We start from the raw sequence: 13,094 nt of genomic DNA, 5'->3' as shown, positions 1-13,094 counted from the left end.
TGGCATCTATTGCACAATGGACAAAAGTAAATATGCAGCTACCTACTCATCTAAGATCATTAGCTGAAGATTTTACTAAAAAGTTAGACACAATACATCAAGTATTTGTGCTCAGATGACTGATTGGTTTAAACAACAATCATACAACATCTTACAAATATATATGATGCATATATGATTAAACAACCAACATTCAGGCTTCCTTGGAGTACTAGGGATGTCGTCAGTGCTGAAGTACAGTGAATGTTAATGGAAGGGGCCACACAGTCTTCAGAGAGTGCTTGGTTTTCTTCTGTAATGATGGTCAGGAAAAAGGAAAGTATGCCCAGGTTCTGCATTGATTTAATGTTTGTGATGGTAACTTACACTATTGCTTTCCAATACCATGAAGATACGAATGTCTAAATGCTGAGGAAGGGTCTTAATTGGTTCAATATGTTAGGCCTAGCATCCAATTACTGGCAATTCGAGCTAAATAACACTGCAACTAAGATTCCTTTTCATACAAAAGGAGTCTTTTTATGAGTTTTGCATCACGCCACTTGGTCTGTATGGCACGTTTGTCACTTTTGAGAGGCTAATGGAACTTACACAAGGGATATTGGAATGGGTGAAATGTGTGATCTACACCCTTGTGCAAATTAATTGAAACAAATGGTCATTTTACAATATTTTCAGCATGGCTGCCGGTGTAGGCTTGCTGGGCCCGCTGATTTCCTTTAATAGTCATTTATTCACACAGACGGCGTCATTAGCTGTGTTTTGCAGTACGGTCGGTCTATTTTTGGGATATATGACGAAATTTTGAGGAACATTACGTCATTCGAAATTGCGTTAGAAGGGCAAGGAGACCAGCCAAAAAACAACTTCTTACTAACTCAATGAAGAAAAAACGGTATCAATGGGGTCTGAAATACAAAAACTGGACGCAAGAACAATGAAGGAAGGTGTTATTCAGTGACGAGACTCATTTCTTCGTACAAGGTCAAAAAAGTTTGCATGTTCGCAGATCTCCAGGTGAGAAACTTCGAGAATCTCACATCAATCAGTTCGTAAAACATCCCTTGAAGAAGATGTTTTGGGGCTTTTTCAGCTACTATGGCGTCGGAAGCTTACATATCGTAGAAGGTATGATGCGAGGACCACAGTACATCGAAGTTTTGCAGAGAAGAGTCGTTTCAGAATTGAAAAAGAGATTTCCAGATGGATCTGGCATTTTTCAGCAAGATCTGGCTCCGTGCCACACATCGAAACTTGTGAAGAATTTTATGACTACAACACGAATAAAGGTGCTGGACTGGCCTGGAAACTCTCCGGACTTAAATCCTATTGAAAATCTTTGGGCGATATGTAAAGAGAGACTTCGGGGAAAAGACTGTACTACGAAAGATAAGCTAATTGAGGCCATAATTGAGGTGTGGTACCGCGATCCAAAATTTAGCAAACATTGCAGTCAACTCGTGAACTCGGTGCCAAAGCGGATTAATGATCTTCTGGAAAATAAAGGCGGTCATAACATGTATTAATTTGTGAGTAATTTTTGATTTTCAGAAATAAAACGCAAAAAATTGAAAAAATCGTAATTTTCCGTCTTGTTTCAATCAATGTCTTTGTGTTTGGTCACATATTCAGATTTGTGGCTGAAAACATGAAAATGCTATTCCAGTGGATAGAAAAAGGTAAACTTGAAATTTAAACTAGTAAAATATGTGTTCATATGTATGGGAATTTCATTCCTCAGTCATATTCAATGTGTGTAAAGAAGATTACATGGTCATGTAAGGGATTAATTTATAAACACACTGAAAACCCATATCTATGTTAATTTTTGACGCTTAATGCTACACAAGTGGGTTTAATCAAATGTGGTATATAATACTTTGATTTATTTTTAAATGTTATCAATATTTTAAACGTTGACATCCAAAGCGATTTGTGGGAAGGAGCAAACAACCTTGGCTCAGCAAATTAATCAGCTTACCCCTCATGTAGGCGGTAATAAAGGGTGCAATAAAACTCTTTACAGCAACTAAGCAAAATTATATAGAGTCGTTAGTCAAGAGACTAGGTGAGCCTTAGAGACATCTGGGGTTGATCAATCCATAGTTATTTTTAAGGACACATTATGTTGCTATATTGAGATTAACTCACCCGTTAAAGGTTAGAACTAAATACGTACTTTATGGACACTGTAGACTTTTGCCATGATGATGGTAATATGTTTACCAGAACTAGTTATATTAAATAATTTCACTTATTATTGTGCTAAAAAACGTCATTTTGTTTAATAATTGCTACTATTAATTGATCAAACCAGTAAGACAGGTATATGCGCTTGTGATTTTAAAAATCACGATGTGTGGTGTAACCTATATCTAGAACACAAAATGAAGTCAGCAATGGTTTTCGTAGATGTCAAAAGTTTGTGTCTTGGAAACCATCTATTTTTTTTTTTTTTAGTAAACCTGGAAATAATTTTTCAGAACCATGTTGGATCTAACGAATGTTTGACGAGTTGTAAAGCTGTAATTTTGTTTAAATTCGAATCTTTGACTATGCTAGATACAAGAATATTAATTACAAAATCATTTCTACTACAGGTATCGAACCGTTATTTTTGTTATTATGAGTCCGCGAACTTACCGTTTAGATTTAGTTAACCAAAGCTCATTTACATGTATAACAGGAGAGAAAATTTGAAAATATTGTATATTTTCCTTACATGTCTCTAGCATTATTTACAAAACTCACATAAATCGTTATTTTTACAGTTACAATTATAATACATCAAACTGAAAGTATTTGTTGCCATGTTACATGTAACGGTGTGATAGTTTCTTTATAATCGCTTTATCAGCGACATGTTTTAAATATATTGTATGTCGTATTTAGAGCTTATGAAAAAAAAATTGCAAATATTATTTTATGTTAGTGTAGCGAGAAGTACGATTAACATATACTCATTTGATGGTATGTTACCATCGTAAACAAATTTCTAATTATTAGAAAGTACCAAGTTACCTTTTCTGAAATGTTAACAATTCAAAACATTTCAAATTCAATAGCTAATAATATCACTAGATGGCAGGTCATACTAACAAGCTTTTTGAGTTGGTTGTTATTAAATTGCGTTTGGTATATTATATCGAAATTAAAAGACTGTCTTCCAGTGTTGGTAGTAGATGTATATAAACTCCTAATTGCTGTACGAGCTTATATATTCAACTTATTCGATCAAGCATGCGTAAGCAGTTTAGAATGGAATATTCATATCTAAGATAAATCTGGAACTTCATTTATTTATATTATTGTAACTTTGTTCTTTCTTTGACAAGTTATTTTAAATTAACAGGTGAAAATAATTCAAAGCTTGGTCTGAGGGGAAGAGGTCATCTCTGTACCTGGCCTCCCCAGGTAATAAACACACCTAAAGACCCACACAGATTTTTTTGTTCGTTCAATGCTCAATACACGTAATAGAGAAAATAGTTGCTTCTATTTTCACTTTTTTCCTCATATGCTTGGATACTGTTGTAACACATAGGCCATTTTTACAAACGACACTAAATGCACCGCACTAACCTGACAAAAAATCAATTTACTTGTACAAAGTAATTTAATGAGCATTATAGCTTACAAAGACCAAATACTTCACGTAAACACTCTGACTGATTAATTCTACCCGCTCCAACAAAGCAAAGCTCTTTAAACTAAAACAAATATAACCCTTTATAGCAGCAAGAAAACAACAGTTAAATATACTCACACAGTGGATCTATAGGGACAAAATACACACGCATTACATATATATATTATTCACACATTTATATATTAAGAAAAGTACATATGCACTTCACAAAGACGTATAATACAGACATTTCACTAGATCATGATAAATGACATTGGTTTAGTTCATCAGGATTTACAATAATATTTAGTCTTTAAAGGATAAACAATTTTCATTATAAAATTGAGACACATTTTGTTTTTCTTTTAACTACCTCAGTAAAAAAAAAAAAAAGAAGAAGACTCAAACTGACTATACTGTGATGACTCCAACATCTCCTGGAAAATCACACCAAAATAACCATCTTTAATAACTTGTGTATCCATTAAAACACTTTCTATTATATATAAGCGTGACTTATGTTGTAGAAAAGTCACCTCCATAGATATTAGACGGGCTGAACGCTCAGCTGACACCATTGGCTAAATGTTCCATTCCTGGGAGTATTAAAAGAAACCATAGGCAACCTTTAGAAGAGGCCCTGCACCTTTGAAGCCCCTACTACTCTACTATGCTAGTGTATTGTCATCAAAATTTGATCCTAAGATTGCTGAAACCCTGCAGTGCATCAGTCGTCAATCAAGATATTACGTTCCGTGGCTGCATGATGGAGACCTTTGCACATAAATGAAGGGAACATTATTGGCTAGTTGATAAACAAGATTTAGAAGTGTCTCAAATTCGATCCTTCATAGCAAAATTCCAGATTGAAAATAAAAAACTGATGAATTCCAGTCAAACAAAAGGTCAGCTAGTTATGCATGTTGAAAGGGGTTCATAACCACTTGGTTACGACCATTACTCTTTTCCAAAAACTACCTATAAAGTCGAATAAATACGTAGATTTTCTTGTTCAAATGACACTTTTATAAGGTTTACATGTGCTCATGTTCTAATTTCTTATGTCTCTGGTGCCGATGAACTGATAGCTTTACAGGATTATTGGGTCTCTGTATAACTATCACCTTTAGTCATACTGCCTCCTATTGGTATTTCCGTTACAACAAACACCACGCTTACTATAAAACCAGATCCTTCACACATACCCTGACCTAAGTTAGGTGAAATTAACCTTTTGAACTTTCACAAACATTTCAATTGTCTCTTCTTGAGGATCTCCTTACATTTAGAAGTTGAGCACTAGTAATGATGTTACCACATGGATGCTACTTTCTGTTTCTCCTCCTAATACACTTTCACCCTAGATTTTCATAGCTCTTACGTTTCTACTTGTACTGAAAAAAATGAAAGAATTTTTATATAAAATTATGTGCTTTCCTATATATTTCAATCCGGATGATTGAAAATATTCTATCACAACTATTGCGATTTTTAAGTTATTGTACGTGAATTTCATATCCTACTGACAACTTCCCTTGTTCAAACATTTTGTTTAAAATAATAAAAATATTCTGTGCATCTCTTACAGCAGAAGAGAAAGTAAAACCATCTTGCATCAAAAACACGAAAAAAAAAGACAGATAAAACAGGGTTTTCTTTTGAGTGTAGCATGAATATCATTGTTACTCTTATCCTGTCACAAACATTCGTTACCTGCCAAACATTTTAATTAAAAAACTGAAACATTCTCTCACAAATGTTAAAGAAAATGACATGTATATTCAAAGAATATCTTACGAGTCTGTAGTCACAAGATTTTAACATCCTGATTAAACCTTTTGTTTCCATTTACACGTAACTCAATAAGTATGCTTATATGCAATTGGTTCGTTAATATTCTATAACACTTTTGAATGATTTTGTGTATCGTTTCTACCTTCATGTGGGACTAGCCCAACGTATTTACTTAAAGATGTATATTTTCATATATATTAATCTTCATTACAGATTGTCACACGTACTAACAGCTTAACAAATTACTTCTGGTTCTCAGGAAATTGTATTATAATTGTCTCGGGTAATTTTCCAAGATATGATTTGCAAACCTGCAAACCATCAAACTGGAGCATTTTTCTTTTCGGGCTTTCACGAAATAAATAATCACAAACGGAGTTTGAACTGAACTAAGATTTTTCAGCTAAATATTTCTCCTAAATCAAAATTAACTATTTGAACTGTTACTTTAGGATATACCAAGGTATGCTTATGCAAAATATACCTCTCTCATTACATATTAGGAATTACACCAGCAACAAAAAATCTATCAAAGATTATAAGGTTATTTTCACGGAGACGTTACTAATCTGCTAGATCAGGCGACTGATTCTTATGAAACATTGGACAAAATCAATCAGTAGATTAGAAAGCATCTTGATCGTGTTTTCGAACTTATGATTACGATTTCTGGTTATGTAAACTGTAGATGTATTAGGCATTGCATATAGTGGCACCAACTGTTCTAAACTGTGTTGACCAAGAGATATTACCCAATATACTATGGTTATCTTTTGTTGTGAAACTCTACTCAACAGTTCAGATAGTACATGTTGTTTAGTTCTTGTGATTAACAAACCACCTTAGCTTCATGGCAATCGTATGAAAATCACAAATACAATTTAGTGTATTCATGTTTCACTGAAATCTCTTAATAGCTTGGAAAACGAGGATCACCACTTCCTTTCCTTTATCAGGAGCTCAGTAAGAAAGAATCAAGATGTCCTTTCAGTTAGTAGTTTTGAGCTATTTGACTGCCATAGCTGTATTGTTAACCAATAGTATCTGTTGAAAGTCCACCCCTGGCTTGCAGGTGAATCTCATCCTCGAACCTGGTGCTCCCTGGTTAACAGTGAACATGATTACTCTCAGTTCTTTCCTCCTTTTTTCGAATGCTTGATTGAACCAAACACTAAGTCATACAGATTCAGTATCAGGTATTGCACTTTGTATCCCTGAATACGTTCATTCTAGATAGCGACCTTCCTAAAAGGATTAAAAAAGTGATCCACAAATTTATTTGCTGTATTCTGTTGACGAGAAAACTACTTAGCCTTATTAACATGGACCTGTTATAAACCTTAACCCCATGTCCTCGTGGCCAGCACAAGTCTCGAACATTATAAATATCAGGGGTACAGATAGATAGGGTTCTCATGGATCTTAATTCTTTGACAAGTGTTTGGCTCTAACCTAGGGTGGTAGAACAAAAAGGTGTTCTAGTAGCTTGCTTATTAGTTCTGATCGACTCCAAACTCCATATTTGTTCATATCCCTATCTGTAGTATAATTCCCAGCTTGGAAAGGCTTATCACAGCCCCATCACACTTCATTTCGTCGTTTGGTAACTACCGTTACACCTGTTGGCGGGATGACTCCAGCTGGTAGATGTAGTACACTAACAGTCGCTTTCCAATGTTCTTGGATTGTTTTGACAAGAGTGGAAGCTGAATTCAGCTCTAGCTGAAATAAGTCTAAAAGTAGTGTACAGACTTCTTCATCCAGTCTCAGACTCAACAGTGGTGTACAGACTTTTTCATCCAGTCTCAGACTCAACAGTAGTGTACAGAATTCTTCATCCAGTCTCAGACTCAACAGTAGTGTACAGAATTCTTCATCCAGTCTCAGACTCAACAGTAGTGTACAGACTTTTTCATCCAGTCTCAGACTCAACAGTAGTGTACAGACTTCTTCATCCAGCCTCAGACTCAACAGTAGTGTACAGAATTCTTCATCCAGTCTCAGACTCAACAGACCCCCCTAAACGATGTTTCTTAGTTCTTGTTTCCCTTGCACCGAGGTTGACCCCCAAAGAAGAACAGGATCAACAGGTTTGAATTCTTCAGATGTCAGAATTCCACCCATCTGCTTAAATCACAGCAAGACTAAAGCCATATATCTTTCTAGCAGTAACTAAAGTCCAAGAAAAAGATTTATCCTAGAAATGTGAACTCTCTCAGGCGATTGTTTTTCTCCGGGAACTAATTTCCTTCTAGGTTATACATTCTTTTAGTCGTTGAAAATGCCATTTCTCAAATTAAGAAGCCATTTTAAATTTAATAACCAAATCGTTCAAGTAAAGGGAAATAGAAACTTCATCAGCTAACAGAAAACTCTTCAATAACAAATATCTTGAGATCATAGCATAAAATCTTATTGTTATCTACCCACTTTATCTCCTCCACTGGTACAGATTTAGAACTCTAAAATGAGGGGTTTGCTTCCCCTCGGTGTTCTCAGCAGATAGCCTGATATGGCTTTGCTATAAGTAAAACACACACACCCCACTCTGTGATATATTTAGGTGATCTGAATTAACGCTTAAGCTTCACCATATAAATACACAGATCAGAAAATTAATTCAACATAAAAACTACAGAAAGACATTTAAAGTATTTACAAACTGACACTATGCTAAACAAAATGAAAAATATTTAATAAAAGACATGTGTAACATAAAATCAGTGTGTGTACCTGCTTACAAAACAAAGGTCTCAGTCAGACTATAGCATACGAGATTTCATACATCTACCTCATGTTATTTAATCCTAGCTTGACTAAGTTTAGTTAAAATTCCTCACTTTGCCTTTCTTTCTTGAGGTTGAAGAAACCAATATTAATAGTTTTCAAATAACGATATTACGTGACAAATTATTCTCAGGGTACGTGCTTGAGACATTAATCTTTAGGTCCTACTTGAACAACCATTAAACAACCTTACAAGCTTAATTAATAATAGATGTTATAACACTAGGAAAAGATTAGAAGTTCACTTATATTCAGCTACCATAACCCATCATCACGCTTCTTGTATGAGAGCTCTGCAGTATATCGGCTAAAATACCCATAACCCATCATCACGCTTCTTGTATGAGAGCTCTGCAGTATATCGGCTAAAATACCCATAACCCATCATCACGCTTCTTGTATGAGAGCTCTGCAGTATATCGGCTAAAATACCCATAACCCATCATCACGCTTCTTGTATGAGAGCTCTGCAGTATATCGGCTAAAATACCCATAACCCATCATCACGCTTCTTGTATGAGAGCTCTGCAGTATATCGGCTAAAATACATTTGTTTGAATGATGAGTAAAATTATTTCACTGCATTTTGTCCAATCATCTTTTTTGTTCTAAACTTAGTCAAGGTCAAATAATTCAACTTCACTTTGTAATATATTTTCTGTCAAAAATCGTGTTATTCTGTGGCTCCTAACTAATTAATTTAAAGGAAAATCAGTGCCCCTGAGAAAACCAAACATACATTGTATAGTGAAATAGTACTTCTTAGCTCAAAAACGGAGGTATGACACTTTCTTTCTGTCACTAATTTTTCAGTTATTATTATTCAAACTTTTCCTGTTTTATCTCTCCTTCAGCTGTTTACTGGAAGGTTTACCTGTTCTACCTTATCGACTACCAGTTTCTGTGCCTAAACCCAGCTTTTCAAGAATGTTCATCATTTCCTTGCAGTTTAGTGATGCATCTTTCCAGATGAACACTTTATCGTCTATTCAAGTCTTCAATGAGATTTAATTCTGCTTAATGGCACCTGAAATTGTTGTCATTGTCATAACATGTCGTTGCTTACTACTCTTCGTCATCACATCCCATATTGTTCTCGGCCATCAGGTATGGCGTTGAGTCCGCAAATCTGAAGATACACTTTTTCAAGGATATTTCACACTTGGGTTAAGGTCATAATTGGATGATTCGGTGCACAGATGTGCAGGACATGATTGCCATCGTGACGATACTACCTGCAATAATACACTTTGCTGTCACATTCCATAGTGTCCTCAGCTACAAAATCTGGTTTTGATCATCACCATTGTACTTTGTTGGGCTTGATGGCTCCTGAATAATTTCTGATCCCTTTAAATTGTAACAAAATGCCATCGTTTTTACAACAGAATACGTTATAAAGGCACGTGCTGAACTTTATCCAGAGCGTGTATCTCAACCTTTAGTGACTACAAAACATCCTCTACGATACCAGGACTTATCCTTCACAACTGAATTGAAATCATTTAATAATCCCTCCAGTAAATATCAGAACATTCAGGCTACTTGCTCCCACAATAACTGTTTTATACTGCCCCATATGAATTATAACTGTTTGAAGTCATATTAGAAGATTGCTCAGATAAGTACCTTTCAACTTGTTGGTTCCAAGTAAGGGTCTATATTGGTAACATTGCTCTTACCGTGACTAACAAAAGCTCTAGATTCAAAAGACTGTTTTCCCTATTCCTAGCCATATTCTCAGACTGAAGCTTCACTACCACCACAGTTTTTTTCTTCTCCATTGTAGATTTTACTTGGTCTTAAAAAAGTTAGTTTTCATGATATCATGACTTACAAAGATTTACAAGCATTATTTTACCAGAGTTTATTTTGAAAATCTGTTCAAAATAAACTCTGTAATAAAAATAATTTGGTTGCAGCACTAAAATGTTATTTTTTAACCTGTATGTAGTATTTTTTGGGTTCACTGATATCCAGCAGAAGAGTCAGAAGTTCTTACAAAATGCGCACTCAGGAAATCAAATACAGTATAGAAAGTACATGAAAACAACCAAACACAAGTTTAGCTTCAAACACAAAACTTCTTTACTTATCAAACAGTTTTGTTTGTTTTGAATTTCACACAAAGCTACTCGAGGGCTATCTGCGCTAGCTGTCCCTAATTTAGCAGTGTAAGACTAGAGGGAAGGCGGCTAGTCATCACCACCTACCGTCAACTCTTGGGCTACTCTTTTACCAACGAATAGTGGGATTGACTGAACATTATAACGCCCCAACGACTGAAAGGGCGAGTATGTTTGGTGCGAACTGGCATTAGTGAAATTCCTAATTGTTTCAGTCTATATATTACCACAATAGTTTTATGGTAAGAAGGTACGCTATGCATTTCCTAACTTCCTATTTTAATATAGAAATTCTATATGTATATATATGTAGTCTCATTCTGTTAAGTTTTTGCATAAACATAGGCCCCTGAAAATGGTTACGTTATATTTATTCAATTAACCTTTGTTTTTTGTTGTTCCCAAATAGATGGTACCTGTTCCACCCATGGATTTATTGCTGCAACATTATACCTTATGTAAAATAGACCTATGACAACAATGTTTTTCACTGGCCAAGTAAATTATATTACTATGTTGAATGAGAGTGATCAGTCTCGTGAGTTCCGCGGCCCGCCATGGCCAGGTATGTGTGTTACATAATGAACTTGTTTAATACTCATGTATAAATTAGTTTAACTCAGAATACCGCAGTTTCATCGAATTTAGAAACTCAAACAGAAAGCACAGTTGGTATGTAATGTAAAAAGAGTACAATTTGCAGATGTATATAGCAATATAAACACTAAAAAAGTATTGACAGTATGTTGGCACGAGCTGTTACTGTTTGTCTCTCCTTAATTCAGAGACATTTGTACTCTTCTTGCGACAGGTGTGGTTTGAATTTCGCACAAAGCTACTCGAGGGCTATCTGCGCTAGCCGTCCCTAATTTAGCAGAGTAAGACTATGAGAAAAGGCAGCTAGTCATCACCCCCCACCGCCAACCTTTGGGCTACTCTTTTACCAACGAATAGTGGGATTGACCGTAACGTTATAACGCCCCCATGGCTGAAAGGGCGAGCACGTTGGGTGTGACGGCAATTAGAATCTGCGACCCTCGGATTACGAGTCGAGTGTCTTAACCACTTGGCCATGACGGGCTATAAAAAAGGCCCTTTATTACATGTAACCCATTATACTATAAGAAACATTGAAATGATTCTAAAACGTTTTGTCAATTTAAATGTATTATTTAAGAAAGAAAATGGATGAAAATAAGTTGAAAGAATACATTGTATTTCAAAAATTCACTTAAGAATTGAGGCCCAATCATTGTTCGAAATTTTATTTTAATATTTTGGTTTATAATTCCGTGTTCAAATTATTATTTTTCTACCATTCACTCCTTGCTCGAGGAAAGTGAGCTTGAATCACTAAAAGCAGGTTGTCGGCTTTCTAAGACCGTGGGAATAGCCGACTTATTCGTTAAGAAACCAGTACTCACGAGAAAACCTTTACACGTTAGAATTTCAAGTATATCCGAGACAGCAGACCTTGTTTAGCGATCCTGCTTTAACGTTACTGCTAAAGGGAAGGTGTATACGCTATTTATTTTGCTGCGAGCGAGTCATACAAGTCGTTGCTTTATTTTCCGTTGACCCTAAATACATTCGTCACTCCTGCAGGAAGCGTCAAGGGATAGTGACGTAGAAAAGCCTTGTACTGGTAGACGTAACTAGCCAATGCTGGTTTTGCGTGTAATGTGTTTCCACAGGCTGCAAAAGAATCAAGTCAATCGACATAGCAACGCGTACATTTTGTAGTAACTGCTTTGGCCTAACAAATTTCTTTGAAACGAAGGAAAAAGTGTCATTACTAAGACTTTTAAAGATCCCCACTTTCGAACTTTATGAATTATCACTTGAGAATAATCTGCAAAAAAATTGATGATCTCGTAAAGTATTAGGTAAACCAACTATACGTAAACATGGAAGAGGAAATCCCGAGTTTCTCGTCATCAAAAGAAGAAGCTGCTTATTTTAAAAAGCTGGCTTTAGATTTTATGAAAAAGTAAGTAACTTATGTTTTATAATAAACGTTAAATGACACGTTTCCTTCTCTTTTTGTGTCTTTCATTTAACGAAGTTTATCTGTGTTTGAATTATGGAAATATAAAAATATGTGTATACATTATTTTTAACAAACAACTTGCTGCTAACAAAAAAATTTGTGTCTTTAGCTAACCCTACATTTTTTTATAGTTGAACATTATTAGTGGTGTATTATTTCAATACCTTTAAATGATTAAATAGTAACGTTTTCTAAAGGATGCAACAACACGGTTTTGAAAAATGAAAATATTTTAGTGAACTCCAAGGCGTGCTTGTATATTCAACTTTAATAGAAATGACGTACGAGAGATACATATTTGTGTATTAAAAATCATAAACATATAGTGATTTTGTTCCGATTGGTTTGTATTATGGTTGAAAATAAACACACACGTGTGCATATTTATGTATTAGTAATTCTAATAGAAAATTTGCTACAAAATTCATTTGTTGAGTGTACCATTAATTCTTAACACATAACACAATTTTTAGAATATTTCATTGTCTAACGGTATCAAAGTTTAAAGCAAGCAGACGAACGATATATTGTATAAATACGTTGCTTATTAGTATAATGAAATAATGGGAAAACAACGTGTTGAAAATAGGTAAAATAAACGTCTACGACACGAACTTTATATTTATTTAGAACGTTTCGGGCAAAAGCCTTTCATCAGGTAGTTTTAAAGCATGATATAATTTGTGCACGTCTTGTGGAAATTCCTCCT

General features: G+C 35.0%; 1 protein-coding gene across 2 annotated transcripts in view; it reads left to right on the top strand.

Moving 5' to 3' along the window:
- Nucleotides 1-11,821: 11,821 nt before the first annotated feature.
- Nucleotides 11,822-13,094, top strand: part of LOC143224963 (nuclear distribution protein nudE-like 1) — a 40,127-nt gene continuing 38,854 nt past the window's right edge. Inside the window, exon 1 of one of the 2 annotated variants that reach the window (XR_013013534.1) lies at nucleotides 11,822-12,325. Coding sequence is in view for 1 of the 2 variants with exons in the window: in XM_076453512.1 (XP_076309627.1) it covers nucleotides 12,243-12,325 (83 nt within the window). In the remaining variant the exon portion in view is untranslated. The remainder of the gene's footprint in view (nucleotides 12,326-13,094) is intronic. The other variant, XM_076453512.1, reaches the window with a different exon arrangement.

Source organism: Tachypleus tridentatus, chromosome 9 (assembly GCF_004210375.1).
Source record: "Tachypleus tridentatus isolate NWPU-2018 chromosome 9, ASM421037v1, whole genome shotgun sequence".
Taxonomy (NCBI): Eukaryota; Metazoa; Arthropoda; class Merostomata; order Xiphosura; family Limulidae; genus Tachypleus; species Tachypleus tridentatus.
The sequence above is the reverse complement of the archived record's forward strand: the minus strand, read 5'-3'. Positions and strand labels throughout refer to the sequence as shown.